This window comes from Dunckerocampus dactyliophorus, chromosome 13 (genome assembly GCF_027744805.1).
Source record: "Dunckerocampus dactyliophorus isolate RoL2022-P2 chromosome 13, RoL_Ddac_1.1, whole genome shotgun sequence".
Lineage (NCBI taxonomy): Eukaryota > Metazoa > Chordata > Actinopteri > Syngnathiformes > Syngnathidae > Dunckerocampus > Dunckerocampus dactyliophorus.
In genome coordinates, this window is record NC_072831.1 from 312,338 (window position 1) to 328,868 (window position 16,531).

The 16,531-nt window shown below is 44.4% G+C and overlaps 1 protein-coding gene across 8 annotated transcripts in view; it reads right to left on the minus strand.

Moving 5' to 3' along the window:
• Window positions 1–2,607: 2,607 nt before the first annotated feature.
• Window positions 2,608–16,531, minus strand: part of LOC129192249 (Fanconi anemia group A protein-like) — a 95,339-nt gene continuing 81,415 nt past the window's right edge. For 2 of the 8 annotated variants that reach the window (XR_008573395.1, XR_008573396.1), the window contains exons 34-41: window positions 12,379–12,494; window positions 12,164–12,311; window positions 8,157–8,219; window positions 4,287–4,380; window positions 4,113–4,194; window positions 3,506–3,647; window positions 2,771–3,427; window positions 2,609–2,661 (exon numbers count right to left, since the gene is read on the minus strand). Coding sequence is in view for 1 of the 8 variants with exons in the window: in XM_054796053.1 (XP_054652028.1) it covers window positions 3,165–3,263; window positions 3,338–3,427; window positions 3,506–3,647; window positions 4,113–4,194; window positions 4,287–4,380; window positions 8,157–8,219; window positions 12,164–12,311; window positions 12,379–12,494 (834 nt within the window). In the remaining 7 variants the exon portion in view is untranslated. Of the gene's footprint in view, window positions 2,662–2,770; window positions 3,428–3,505; window positions 3,648–4,112; window positions 4,195–4,286; window positions 4,381–8,156; window positions 8,220–12,163; window positions 12,312–12,378; window positions 12,495–16,531 lie in introns of those variants that run through there. The other 6 variants (XR_008573393.1, XR_008573397.1, XR_008573398.1 and 3 more) reach the window with 5 other exon arrangements.

Sequence of the window (16,531 nt, forward strand, 5' to 3'; positions counted from 1 at the left end):
GGTATGTGTACTTTTATTTCTCCTCCATCAAGGTACTTCAACTTCATCATATGTCCTTGCTGCTGATATTAGTATTCTTCTGTTATTGAGCATTTTGGCGTATTTAACTTTCCCTATTTCTTTTTCAATTGCTTTAGTCAGATGAACTGGGTGAAAATGTCCTTTATCTTTGCTCATTGTAATAAGAACTTTGTATTCTTCATCTGACTCTGCTTTGCCGTTTGTTTTAGCTCCTATTTTTTTCTTTGTTTGTCTTCCATCATGATCTTTTCCGCTGCTTGCTTCTGACCATGACTGTTTCCTTGCTATTTTTACGTGTGTGTGTACTCCATCTCCTCTGCCCCTTCGTCGCTAACATCATCTGAGCTACAGCCCATTGTTACACTCACGGTACAGTTTGGTTGCACTCGCACTTCAGCTCCCTCCGCACCGCCGCCACCAGCTCTTCGTATCTCTTTTGGTTTGTTGCAGGTCGTGGCGCACCGGTCTCGTCGTACCGGGCCCATATAGGCCGTCTGCCGAGACTTATGCAGTCCACTTCCCACAACCCACCTCCAGTCCAGATATCAAATCTCTCAACTGTATATTCAATACTTATTGTATTCCTTATCTCGCACTTTTCACGCTTCAATTTTGGCGCCTCGAACATTCGACAGTCACTTCCGCTTCCGTCCACTCCCAAACCCGTCAAGGGCTTCCTCTGGGCTGCGACCACTCATTAACCTCCTCCTTTTCTTTCTTCTTCGGTTTGCTTTAATGGCACGTTGCAACCATTACTTTAAACCATTACCATTACCGCCACCTACTGTATCGGAGCACTAACGTGAACCGTGCGACCAGCTATACATTAGTTTTGGGTTTCTTCTTCTTTGTATAAAATACGAATACATGTCTCCACTGGTCTGCATTTTTCCTGTGTGATTCCAGTCTTGGAGTCTCGCTGACCGGTGGAATAAACGACACAGGACTCCATAACAGCTTTAAATTATTAAATATAATAAAATTATTCAACATATTCAATCGTAAGTGTGCCTGAATTTGGTTGGTTCTTTTATGTTCGTTTTTCATTTCATATTTAGTTGCACTTAAATAGCTGATCGTAAAACCAGGTTGTCGTTCATGTTAGTTTTGGACTACCTTTTCAGGTTTCCCAATGTGGCATCCTTTTCAGGACAAACAGACTTTATGTCCTTATGAATGTCTTTGGTTTAAACTTCTGCTGGAACTTCTTTTTAAAATACTTCTCGTTCCAGGAGATTGGGGAACAGTCCCATGTGATGAGGAGCTAAATGATATTTAGATGTTTATGTTTACAGCCAGCGGCATAGAAAACGGATAGATGGATGCTTAAAATAATGGTGACTGTCTCTACCAGCGTTTGCACAGCACAGGGAGCCATTGCATAGGAGGTGCAACTGGTTAGCTAGCTAGACAGGTTTACAACAGGTTTACAGTCGAACCCAGATCTCACGGGATTACAACTAAGACCCAAAAATACTTGCTATAGTATTTGCTTTTACCAACATCATTGACTGACGTTGTGGCTAATACCACCAATACTAAGAATACTACCAAGTCCCATGCACAGCTGGTGAAAGCAGCCGTCTTTCCAATGTCAATAGACAGGCCAGAAGTAATTAGTCTGTTGTTAAATGCTAAACTAGCATAGCAAACATGCTACCTAGCATTCCCAAACATGAAGAGCTCAGAAAGCACTGAGACATCCGTCCATCATCCAACCTGTACATCCGTACAATCGTGCATCCATGTATGTATACATACTGTACGTGCATGCATCCATCCATGTGTGTATACATACTGTACCTGCATGCATCCATCCATGTGTGTATACATACTGTACGTGCATGCATCCATCCATGTGTGTATACATACTGTACCTGCATGCATCCATCCATGTGTGTATACATACTGTACGTGCATGCATCCATCCATGTGTGTATACATACTGTACGTGCATGCATCCATCCATGTGTGTATACATACTGTACCTGCATGCATCCATCCATGCGTGTATACATACTGTACGTGCATGCATCCATCCATGTGTATACATACTGTACGTGCATGCATCCATCCATGTGTATACATACTGTACGTGCATGCATCCATCCATGTGTGTATACATACTGTACGTGCATGCATCCATCCATGCGTGTATACATACTGTACGTGCATGCATCCATCCATGTGTGTATACATACTGTACGTGCATGCATCCATCCATGTGTATACATACTGTACGTGCATGCATCCATCCATGTGTGTATACATACTGTACGTGCATGCATCCATCCATGCGTGTATACATACTGTACGTGCATGCATCCATCCATGCGTGTATACATACTGTACGTGCATCCATCCATGCGTGTATACATACTGTACGTGCATGCATGCATCCATGTGTGTATACATACTGTACCTGCATGCATCCATCCATGTGTGTATACATACTGTACGTGCATGCATCCATCCATGTGTGTATACATACTGTACGTGCATGCATCCATCCATGCGTGTATACATACTGTACGTGCATGCATCCATCCATGCGTGTATACATACTGTACGTGCATCCATCCATGCGTGTATACATACTGTACGTGCATGCATGCATCCATGTGTGTATACATACTGTACCTGCATGCATCCATCCATGTGTGTATACATACTGTACGTGCATGCATCCATCCATGTGTGTATACATACTGTACGTGCATGCATCCATCCATGTGTATACATACTGTACGTGCATGCATCCATCCATGAGGACTTCAGACATCGTGGGGTTACGTGAGATAGTGAGGGTAAGAGTGGAGCTATTCCTGCCCTATTTGATTTTCCAGCTCAGTCATGTGACTATTCTTAGAGAGGGCTTCCCCAAAATGGCAGTGTGTCGTTTCAAAAAGTGTATTTTTTGCCAGGAAAGCTCATTTTAAATCCACTGAACAATTCCAGTCATAGAAAACAAGCTCGCCAAATGTGGAAAGCCTGATGTGACATATTTCTCACAGCAGCCATAATGTGAATAAAACACTCAGTCAAGGTCACTCTTTCATTTATTTTCAATCTTTCTTCTTGGCTTAAATTCAGAGTGACAGCTTGACGGCTGAGGACAGGTGAGCTGGGCTTCCAGTGTCTTATCAGAGGAAGTCCATGTCAAAACTCAACATGTGAGGGTCCCGGTGTGTGGACAGAGCTTCTGCCACCTCTGGGTCCAAGTCCACACACTGAGTCTCCAGCTGCAGGAAACATCAGCACAGAGATGGGAACTCAGAGGGAGCGCATGACACTGGTGTGCGGTACGGTGGTTCACCTGTGTGAGGAGCCTGGAGGAAGTAGAAGACTGAGGAATGGCCCTCAGCAGGAAGCGTTTGGCGCGGCTCAGAATCTGGCAGGACTCGGTCTGACAATCAAGTCCACACACGAGAAGTTTGTGAAATCCTGATCTTATGGCGATGATGACATCACCAGAGTTGGTCACCTGACTTCCAAGGTGTCGGCTGATGGTGTTTCCATCCAAGAAGAGCCGCAGCAGACCAACGTAGCAGGATACGGCGGTGCTGAGGAAGCCCGGGCAACGCACGGCTCTGCGCTGCAGCTCGGCACTCTGCTGAAGCAGCACACTCAACACACAACAGCGCACACTCAGATGATGTCACTGGCATGTCTTTCAAAGGGTTCAGTTAGCCGTACTACCACTTACACTTCGCCTAAGTAGTCACAGCGCTTCACTCATGTTTTGTTGCTCACATGACAGCCTCATTCCAAAACTACAGTCAAGTCATTTTTAGCCCAACACCTCCTAACGGCGAGAAGTCACATACACACAGCCAAGACCTCAAAGGGGTGAATGGCCTTCAGTGGACCAACCAGAGCCCACACCTGAATCCCACTGAATGTTTCTGGAGAGATGTGAAAAGGTGCACCCGACCTCATGTTGTCATTATCGGCTGTTGTGAGTGTGTCAAATTTTGAGGGAAAAAATGAATTGATTCCATTTTGGAATACAGCTGCAACATAAGAACACGTGGAAAACACAGTGTGTATAAAACACATAAAACACTAAGAAGAATCAAATAAATACACACCTGTAGAAAGCCCACGGCATCAGGTGAGTGCATCTGTCTGACATCACCATGGTAACACTCTGATAAACACCCCTTTCTGCAGCTAAGGAAGGTTCAATCATATTCATTGATTTCAGCTCAACAACGAGCATTGTGTGTTTTTTAGCAGCAATAATAAGAATAATATGAATTTACTGTTGGACTGAAAGATGAGCAGCCAGTCAGCAGCATCCACCACCACAGCCAAGACTTCAGTGCACAGGTTTAAGGCTTTCTGCTCACACTTCTCCTAAAGCATCAGTCATACACACACGCGCACACACACACACACACACACACACACACACACACGCGCACACACACACACACACACACACACACACACACAAAGTAGGTGACTGTTGGTGCGTTGAAGAAGAAATTCAGTGCATGAATGATGGCTATGTCTCAATGGGCACACTTCATCTTTTCAGTGTACTGTACACCTGTGTTCAAGTATGAGCAAAATGCAGTACACATTCAGTCCCCACATGTACTGTACTCAGTACACAGTCAGCCGTTGGTTCTGGGGGCGGGTCTGGCGGCTGCTGGTCTTGCCTTCTCGGCTCTGGTGCTCGGCCTTCCTGCGGCTTGGTGGGGTGGTTCTTGTGTCGGGGGTCAGGCATGGGGTGGCCCAGGGTGGGCCGGGCTCCGTCCCTGGCGGTTGGGGGTGGTGGAGAGGACTGCCGCTTCCGCCGTGGGCGGGCTCCTTTCCGGTTGCGTGGGCGTCTCTGGGCCTGCTGGTGTGTGGCCCCCGGTGCTTGTCTGCCCTTGTGGGGTGTGATCTCTCGCCAGTCTCGAGGGTTGGCTGTCCTCTGGTCTGCCGGTGCCCTGTTTCTGGTTGGGATTGCCTCTCTGCGGACCCTTGCTGGTCTTCCCAGGGGTGAGGGCTCTGTGGGCTGGCTCTTGGGGGGGCTGGTCTTTGTGCTGCCTGCCCCTGTGGGCCCAGTGGCTTTCTAGCAGTGGGGGCTCAACCTGGCTATGTGGGGCAGAGCTTGCCAGGTGGTCGGAGGTAGCCCCTCTCCTTTCATCATTCTCAGTGACAATTACACGCTCACCCACTCGCGCACCTTTATATATATGAAGACTTGCACACATACAGAGATACCTGTACACACGTACATATGCACACTCACAGTACATACGTACTTCCCCACATTACTCACTGAGTTAACCAGGGTGTTGTTATGTTGTTGCTTTTATTACAATATGATGATAGTTTTTACAATGATGTGCATTACAGTTATTGTCATTGTGATCACTATCATAGTTCATCATTTCATTACTACTATTACGTTACTACTACTATGTTGTTGCTGCTGTTGTCCTTCTCTCTGTCTTTTTTCACCTCTGTGTTTTCTTTTTGCTTCTTCTCTATCCCCTCCTGCTCCGGTCCAGCCGCTCCAAATTTGTATTACAACAATACATTAAAACAAACGGTGGTGCACAGACGTACAGACGATGGAAAAGCACTGCTCGCAGGACATTGAGCTGCTGATGGTGAAATGCAGACCTTTTTATTTGCCTCGTGAGTTTAGCGCTGTGTATTTAACTGCTGTTTACATCCCACCACGAGCTAACACCGCTAACGCACTAGGCCTCCTGCATGACATCATTGATAAACACGAGACCAAACACCCAGACGCTGTATTCATTATATCTGGCGATTTCAACCACTGTAACCTCAGGACTGTTCTCCCCAAATATTACCAGCATGTGAGCTTTCCCACAAGGGAAAATAACATCCTGGACCAAGTCTACTGCAACATGAAAGGTGCTTTGAAGGCTGTTCCAAGACCCCACTTTGGAAAGGCTGACCACATCTCTATATTCCTTTATCCAACATACAGACAACTTCTTAAAAAAGCTCCCCCTGTACGTACAGCAGTTAAAGTGTGGAATGAAGAAACTGATCAAGTACTTCAGGACTGCTTTGGCTGCACAAACTGGGATGTGTTTAAAACTGCAGCGGGGAGGGAAGATTGTACTGTTGATTTGGATGAATATGCTTCTGCTGTTACTGGCTACATTAGCACATGCATAGAGACTGTTACCACCACCAAGTATTACAGAAAATACCCTAACCAAAAACAGTGGCTGAACTGTGATGTAAGGGCTAAGCTACGTGCTCGTTCGACTGCATTTGTCATGGGCACCGCTGAGGACTACAAAAAGGCCAGATATGACCTGAGGAGGTCCATACGAGAGGCCAAAAGACAGTACAGACAGAAGCTGGAGGGCTACTATTCCACCTCAGACCCTCGGCGCATGTGGGCGGGGCTCCAGCACATCACAGACTATCGACAGTAGCGTAGCCACGTCCAGCCAAACCACACTTCCAGATGAGCTGAACGAGTTCTATGCCCGCTTTGACACCCAAACTCCTGATGAGCAGAGAGGGTGGCTGGACTTGGGGAGCACACAGGACTCACCTCTCATGGTGACATCAGCTGATGTGGCAGGGTTCTGAACAAAACAAACCCACGAAAAGCAGCAGGGCCAGACAACATCTCAGGACGTGCACTTCGGGTTTGCTCATCAGAGCTAGCTGATGTGCTTGCTGACATATTTAACCTGTCGCTTGCACAAGCATCTGTACCGACCTGCTTTAAGTCCACCACCATACTGCCCGTACCCAAGAAGAGCAACGTGACCTGCTTGAATGACTATCGCCCTATAGCACTCACTCCTATTGTTATGAAGTGCTTTGAAAGAATAGTCATGACCCACATCAAAAAGAGCATCCCGGCGGCAACTGTGGACCCCTCTACAGTTTACATATCGCCAGAACAGGTCCACTGATGATGCAGTCGACACTGCAATCAATACAGATAAGACTAAAGAGATGATCATTGACCCAAGAACAAGGGAAAAGGAGCCGCATAGACCCCTGTTTATTGATGAGACTGAGGTGGAGAGGGTGAAAACCTTCAAGTTCCTTGGCACACACATCAGTGAGGACCTCACCTGGTCTCACAACACCCAACAAATTCTGAAGAAGTCCCAAAGGAGACTGTACTTCCTGAGAAGACTGAGGAAATTTGGCATGTCTACCACAATCCTGAGTTGCTTCTACAGATGCACTATCGAAAGTGTCCTTACCGCCTCCATCACTGTTTGGTACGGTAACTGTACAACACGTGATAGGAAGGCACTCCAGCGGGTGATCAAGACCTCACAGAACATTGTTGGGGCAGCCCTCCCCTCACTGCAAGACATTTATAAAACGAGAGTCCTACGAAGAACACACAACCTCATCAAGGACAGCACACATCCACAACACTCATTATTCACACTCCTACCGTCAGGCAGACGCTACAGGAGTTTGAAGTCCAGGACCACAAGGCTGGCAAACAGCTTTTACCCACAGGACATCAGGCTTCTCAACGAAGCACTCACACGCGCCGCACGCAACACACGCACACACTCATAGCACTTTATTTATTTATTTATTTGTATTATTTATCTGTATTAATGTCTCTTCTGTTGTTGTTGCTTAATTTATTGGTATTTATGTTCCTGATGTTCTTATTCATTTTCTTGTGTTTGTTTCTTTCTTTCTTTCATTTTTGGGAGAATGAACAGAAAAAGAATTTCATTGCATAGCAGAACCACCAGTTTTACTGTGCATATGACAATAAAACTCTTGAATCTTGAATAAAGTCAAATAAATTCTGTGCAACAGGGGAAGTGTATCTCACACTTTCTGTTGACAACATGAGAGCATTTAGATCTGTAATACTATCTGCCTTAAAGGCTGGACAGGACAAAAAAAAAAAAAAAAAAAGAAGTGTACTCGTGCAAGTACTGCATTTGTGCCATTGTCAAGCCCACTTCTAAAAGTCTTCACATCACCTGAAACATCCTGACTTCATCTCTGTCGTGATCCTCTGGTTGCACTTGCTTCTGTTATTTACGTGTATGATGAAGTTTATCGAAGTAAGTATGTTTAAGTGTAAACAGGCTTCTTTGCCAGTCAACATAGCAAAGGCAGCCAACCCCTGTGTATGTTTAAGTGTGAATTACCTGAGGATACAGGAGGGCTGACACATAGTCGTTCACACTCAGGAAAAGCAGGAAGACCAGAACCTGCCAAAAGCAACAAGCAATGGGATGGAGTGAACGACACGGTTGGTAACCATTTAAAGCCATCTACATTTCCAGGAGCTCCTCATCTGATGAACGCTAACACTTTCCATGAACCTCAACACTGAACCATAAACCTTAACCCTGCTGAAGCACCACACAAAAATCCTTTCACAGCATTTAAAAATGTCACAGAGCGTAAATTGTTGCCAATTTATTCCAATTCTCCAATTACTCTAAGGCTGCGTCTCAATGCACACTCGTGTACTTGAGTGCATTAGTACGTGCACACTGAGAAATCCAGCAAATTGCAGTAAGTACACTGTAAGTACCCGGATGTTGCATTCAACACACTCATAATGCTGAGCATGGGGTGGGGAAATACATACTGTAGGTCTTGTGTTTTTCTTTCTTTTTTTCTTGGGAGAATGAACAGAACAAGAATTTCATTGCATAGCAGAACTTCCTGTGTTACTGTGCATATGACAATAAAACTCTTGAATCTTGAATTGAAGGTGGAAAAACACATAGGTGGAAGAACACATAGGTGGAAGAACACACAGGTGGAAGAACACACAGGTGGAAGAACACACAGGTGGAAGAATACATAGGTGGAAGAACACACAGGTGGAAGAACACATAGGTGGAAGAACACACAGGTGGAAGAACACATAGGTGGAAGAACACACAGGTGGAAGAACACATAGGTGGAAGAACACACAGGTGGAAGAATACATAGGTGGAAGAACACAGGTGGAAGAACACATAGGTGGAAGAACACAGGTGGAAGAACACACAGGTGGAAGAACACATAGGTGGAAGAACACAGGTGGAAGAACACATAGGTGGAAGAACACATAGGTGGAAGAACACACAGGTGGAAGAACACACAGGTGGAAGAACACACAGGTGGAAGAACACATAGGTGGAAGAACACAGGTGGAAGAACACACAGGTGGAAGAACACACAGGTGGAAGAACACACAGGTGGAAGAACACACAGGTGGAAGAACACATAGGTGGAAGAACACACAGGTGGAAGAACACACAGGTGGAAGAACACAGGTGGAAGAACACATAGGTGGAAGAACACACAGGTGGAAGAACACACAGGTGGAAGAACACAGGTGGAAGAACACATAGGTGGAAGAATACATAGGTGGAAGAACACATAGGTGGAAAAACACAGGTGGAAGAACACACAGGTGGAAGAACACACAGGTGGAAGAATACATAGGTGGAAGAACACACAGGTGGAAGAACACACAGGTGGAAGAACACATAGGTGGAAGAATACATAGGTGGAAGAACACACAGGTGGAAGAACACATAGGTGGAAGAACACACAGGTGGAAGAATACATAGGTGGAAGAACACATAGGTGGAAGAACACAGGTGGAAGAACACACAGGTGGAAGAACACATAGGTGGAAGAACACATAGGTGGAAGAACACAGGTGGAAGAACACATAGGTGGAAGAACACATAGGTGGAAGAACACACAGGTGGAAGAACACACAGGTGGAAGAACACAGGTGGAAGAACACATAGGTGGAAGAATACATAGGTGGAAGAACACATAGGTGGAAGAACACAGGTGGAAGAACACATAGGTGGAAAAACACAGGTGGAAGAACACAGGTGGAAGAACAAAGGTGGAAGAACACAGGTGGAAGAACACAGGTCGAAGAACACATAGGTGGAAGAATACATCGGTGGAGGAACACATAGGTGGAAGAACACAGGTGGAAGAACACACGTGGAAGAACACACAGGTGGAAGAACACATAGGTGGAAGAATACATAGGTGGAAGAACACACAGGTGGAAGAACACACAGGTGGAAGAATACATAGGTGGAAGAACACAGGTGGAAGAACACATAGGTGGAAGAACACATAGGTGGAAGAATACATAGGTGGAAGAACACACAGGTGGAAGAACACACAGGTGGAAGAATACATAGGTGGAAGAACACAGGTGGAAGAACACAGGTGGAAGAACACATAGGTGGAAGAACACATAGGTGGAAGAACACACAGGTGGAAGAATACATAGGTGGAAGAACACAGGTGGAAGAACACAGGTGGAAGAACACACAGGTGGAAGAACACATACAGTAGGTGGATAAACACATAGGTGGAAGAACACAGGTGGAAGAACACATAGGTGGAAGAACACATAGGTGGAAGAACACATACAGTAGGTGGAAAAAAACATAGGTGGAAGAACACAGGTGGAAGAACACATGTGGAAGAACACATAGGTGGAAGAACACAGGTGGAAGAACACATAGGTGGAAGAACACATAGATGGAAGAACACAGGTGGAAGAACACACAGGTGGAAGAACACATAGGTGGAAGAACACAGGTGGAAGAACACATAGGTGGAAGAACACATAGGTGGAAGAACACAGGTGGAAGAATACATAGGTGGAAGAATACATAGGTGGAACAATACATAAGTGGAAGAACAAATAGGTGGAAGAACACATAGGTGGAAGAACACAGGTGGAAGAACACATAGGTGGAAGAACACAGGTGGAAGAACACATAGGTGGAAGAACACAGGTGGAAGAATACATAGGTGAAAGAACACAAGTGGAAGAATACAGGTGGAAGAACACATAAGTGGAAGAACACAGGTGGAAGAACACACAGGTGGAAGAACACAGGTGGAAGAACACATAGGTGGAAGAACACAGGTGGAAGAACACATAGGTGGAAGAACACATAGGTGGAAGAACACATACAGTAGGTGGAAAAAAACATTGGTGGAAGAACACAGGTGGAAGAACACATGTGGAAGAACACATAGGTGGAAGAACACAAGTGGAAGAACACATACTGTAGGTGGAAGAACACAGGTGGAAGAACACATAGGTGGAAGAACACATAGGTGGAAGAACACATAGATGGAAGAACACAGGTGGAAGAACACATAGGTGGAAGAACACATAGATGGAAGAACACAGGTGGAAGAACACATAGGTGGAAGAATACATAGGTGAAAGAACACAAGTGGAAGAATACAGGTGGAAGAACACATAAGTGGAAGAACACAGGTGGAAGAACACATAGGTGAAAGAACACATAGGTGGAAGAACACAGGTGGAAGAATACATAGGTGGAAGAACAAATAGGTGGAAGAACACATAGGTGGAAGAACACATAGGTGGAAGAACACACAGGTGGAAGAACACAGGTGGAAGAACACACAGGTGGAAGAACACAGGTGGAAAAACACATCGGTGGAAGAACACAGGTGGAAGAACACATAGGTGGAAGAACACACAGGTGGAAGAACACACAGGTGGAAGAACACATAGGTGGAAGAACACACAGGTGGAAGAACACGTAGGTGGTAGAACACAGGTGGAAGAATACATAGGTGGAAGAACACATAGGTGGAAGAACACACAGGTGGAAGAACACGTAGGTGGAAGAACACATAGGTGGAAGAACACATAGGTGGAAGAACACAGGTGGAAGAACACATAGGTGGAAGAGCACATAGGTGCAAGAGCACATAGGTGCAAGAATACATAGGTGGAAGAACACAGGTGGAAGAACACAGGTGGAAGAACACATAGGTGGAAGAACAGAGGTGGAAGAACACATAGGTGGAAGAACACAGGTGGAAGAACACAGGTGGAAGAACACATAGGTGGAAGAACACATAGGTGGAAGAACACAGGTGGAAGAACACAGGTGGAAGAACACAGGTGGAAGAACACATAGGTGGAAGAACACAGGTGGAAGAACACATAGGTGGAAGAACACATAGGTGGAAGAACACAGGTGGAAGAACACATAGGTGGAAGTATACATGGGTGGAAGAACACATAGGTGGAAGAACACAGGTGGAAGAAAAATACCCAACACTGGTAGTGTTGACGTGCTGATGTGCACATAAAGGATCACAAGGTATCAGCAGCTGCTTTTACCTCTCTGTGTTGAAGGTCCCTGTCTGGTTGCAGGATGATGAGAGCAGCATGGAAACCCCGCTGGACCTTTGATTGGCATTCATAAAGGCTGGAGGCTAACAGCAGCGCTGCAGCTGATGGGACCTGCAACAACTGGCCGCCCATTAAACTGAAGACCAAATCCAAATGATTAGAAACTGGAAGAAAACTTTGCCAAAACAGTACTGTAGTCGTACCTGCAGGCCCATCGTTGACTGCTAGCAATAATCTGCAGCTGCTCTGGTGGGGTCTCTCCATCACACAGATGACACCAGAAGGACATGAGCACCGTAGACAGCCGCTCCCACCAAAACTACAAACACGCGCAAAACGTCATCAATGATGTAAGCTTGCATAACATGGACGTTACGCTGAAGACAAAGACGGGAACAAGAATAAAGATGAACATGAACATTCACACATTTTACACAGATGCTGGAAGACACTTCCAAAGTGTGGGGGCCATGACACCCTAGCACCCATAATCCAATGCAGGGGTGTCCAAACATTTTATACAGAAATGCGGCTAAATGCAGGAAGGCCTCTTGGATACATGAATTTGCATGAATACACGTATGTCTCATGAATACATGAATATCCCAGGAATACACGCATTGATCATGAATACATGAATATCACATGAATACATAAACATTTCGTGACTACATGAACATTTCATGAATACATGCATATCCATGAACACACGCACATATCATGAATACATGAATATATAAAGATTTCATATCTACATGAACATGCCATGAATACCCATGAACACATGAATATCCCAGGAATACACGCATATATCATGGTTATTCATGAATACATGCCTATATCATGAATACATGAATATCCCATGAATACATGAACATACATGACTACATGAACACCCATGACTACATGGAACCCTTTTATGTGTCAGCCCTTGGACTGGCGGAGTCACATCAACATAAACAAAAATAAAAGCATGGTTGTTGTATTTTTCCGGTGTGTTGTTACTTGCTTCTTTCCACTCTTATCTTTCCTTGACAACAATGACGACAACGCTTTACACAAATCTTTCTTCTGGTGGCTAACAAACGTAAAAAAAAAAAAAAAGAAAAACGTATATTTTGTTAGTTGTTTTGGTGGAATCCAGGTTTGTACTGCCCACTGATCTGTATTATATATCTGGATAGCTCATTGGCGATGACTTGTGAAGGCAAACGGCCGCCATATTGCTACTGTCAAGAAACACTTCTCGGGCAAGCTTTTGCATTCGTGGTGAACTTATTTTATTAATTCGGATTGGACACAAATTTCGACTTAAGATGCCTGCATGTGCAGCTATTAACTGCGCAAATCGCCAGTTCAAAGGCTGTGGACGAACATTTCATGTGTAAGTATGATTGAAATGTAGATTTATGATTGATCATTAAAGGGTTTTGCACTGTCGATCTCTCAGATATTTTCGATCGTGTAAAATTCCTCTGATTAAATGTATGTCCAGAATTGATACCTTTATATAGCTCTATAATAGCTAAGAGGAAATGTACGTACTTTTTTGTTATATCATGATATACAGTCAAACCTGTCTTAGCGGCCACCTTTATAGAACGGCCACCTGCCTATAGCAGCCGCTGAAAAATCCCCCGCAGCAAATGTACATGTTATAGACCCTGTGTATAGCAGTCACCTGTCCAACGCGGCCAGCGGCCACCCATTTTGTCTCCCTTGGTCAATATCTGACCGCATATAGTGGCCAAATTACCAACTCAAGTAGAAGCTTCATGCACGAAAAAGTTTTGTTTTTCAATCAATGAAGCCGTCGTGTGTAGACTTTAATTACTGAGTCCTAGCTCAGTCACAATCATTCACAAGATCCACACAAACTGTCAGTTGTTCCACATAAAAAAGCCGTCTTCTTTTGAGCTTGCTATTTCCTGGTCAAACATGTAACTTTAAGAGCATTTGCACCAAAACATTACCGCAAAGTAGGCTGGGAACAGGACGTGCTCCCAGCGACGCTACAATAAAAAAAAAAACATACGCTAGCATGCATGCGGCAGCGGGAGCAAAACTGAGTTGGGTTGTACTTAATTGAAGTATTTTAGAATGTACTCACGTAATTTTTCATCAATCCTCATCCACAAGTCCATCAAAGTCCTCATCTTCTGTATTCGACACAAACAAAGCCGTCTTCTTTTCCGTTCGCTACTAGTCTGTTAACTTGTCAGTGTTATTCAGCTCCGAAGCAAAGAAGGAAACTTCTCCTGTTGCTTCTGCCAACTTTATTTATTGAACGCGGCCACCAGACAGCAGCTCAGAACACACACACATCTCTCAGCATCGTCTCTCCTTCCTGCTTGCCCACAAGGCAAAGGTTAAACAAGCCCCACTACATAGCTGTCCAGCCAATGCCTGTAAGAAATGACACCGTTTATTTCCTGGTGTGAGACAATGTGCACAATGTGTGTCAATACTGTAATGCCGCTTGTTGTGGGGAAGGAGAGACTCACGTGGCCGATGCACTTTAATGGCTTTATTAACAGCGGAGAACACTGCAGGACTTTACATCCACGCCAACATAAACACACTTCCCAACTCTCTCCAAACTCACAGCTAGCACTGAGCCTAGCTCTCCTGCTCGGGACGCCCACCGTCACTTCCCGTCACTTCCTGATGAACTAAAGCTGTAATGACACTCTGCCGTATAAAAAGTAAAATATTAAAAACAAGCGTAAGACATTACTAGCACAGCTTTGTTCTGTGGGTCGTGGATAATAACAAGCCTAGTAGTGCTGTACAACTTTTATCCGCAGTCCCACAGTGCCCTCTACTCGTCAACATTATTATTATTATTTCCCCCCCCCCCTTTTTTCCCCTCTACTGGTCAACATTCAAACTGGACGGCAACCTGTCTATAGAGGCCACCTGTCTATAGCGGCCACTTTTGCAGACTCCCTCTAGTGGCCGCTATAGACAAGTTTGACTGTATGTATTTCTTTAAGGGACGAAGGTTGCACGCCCACACATTCTTGCACCTTTATATATATGAAGTCTTCCCCACATACAGAGATACCTGTACATATGCACACTCACAGTACATACGTACTTCCCCACATTACTCACTGAGTGAACCAGGGTGTTATTATGTTGTTGGTTTTATTACAGTGACGGTGATATCAGCAGTATGACTATAGTTTTTTTTACAATGATGTGCATTACAGGAATTATCATTCTGTTCACTATCATGGAAAATCATTTTATTACTACTATTATGTGTGACTGTTTCAATGCAGTATTGTCATTGTGATCACTATCATAGTTCATCATTTCATGACTACTATTATGTGTGACTGTTTCAATGCAGTATTATCATTGTGATCACTATCATAGTTCATCATTTCATAACTACTATTATGTGTGACTGTTTCAATGCAGTATTATCATTGTGATCACTATCATAGTTCATCATTTCATAACTACTATTATGTGTGACTGTTTCAATGCAGTATTATCATTGTGATCACTATCATAGTTCATCATTTCATTACTACAATTACTGTATGTGTGACTGTTTCAATGCAGTATTGTCATTGTGATCACGATCATAGTTCATCACTTCATGACTGCTATTATGTGTGACTGTTTCAATGCAGTATTATCATTGTGATCACTATCATAGTTCATCATTTCATTACTACTATTATGTGTGATTGTCATTGACAGCGTTGTCATTGTGGTTGTTGATATTGTTTTGTCCTTTGTCCTTAAGTCCTTGTTCGTCTTTATAGTTGTCACAGACATTTATTTGCTGATATCGTTTTGTATATTTGTGTTGTTCTGTTCTTGTTGTCACAATTGTTGTTGTTGCTGCTGTTGTCCTTGTCTCTCCTTTTTTTTTTTTGTCCCCCTTCTTCCCGTCATCCAGAACAATAGATGCTAATGAGCCAGTATCAGAGTCGTTCATACCCAACTCAGGGAGCGACACTTCCCTTTTATCGGAGGTGCTAATGGAAGGAGAGGATTATACCACTACTCCGCCCAGGCTTAGTGTAAGGAACCAATAGGAGGAGGGTGTTGGCACACCAATTCCGCCCACTCTTACTGTATTTAAGGCCTAGGCTACCAGCACTTATTAGTTCGCTGACAAAGCTCTTCGGATGAGGAGCGAAACGTCCGACACCTTCTTCACAGAAGTACAGATGACGTCTCAAGAAGCCTTTCCCTTGATGGACAACTCCTGTACGACTGAGAGCCTACACAGACGCATTTATAGCAAGAAGAAAAAACATGGTGGACCAGGATTCATCCTTAAGCGGATGAATGGCCCCCAAGCGGCACTTTGGACACCCCTGATGTGATGTG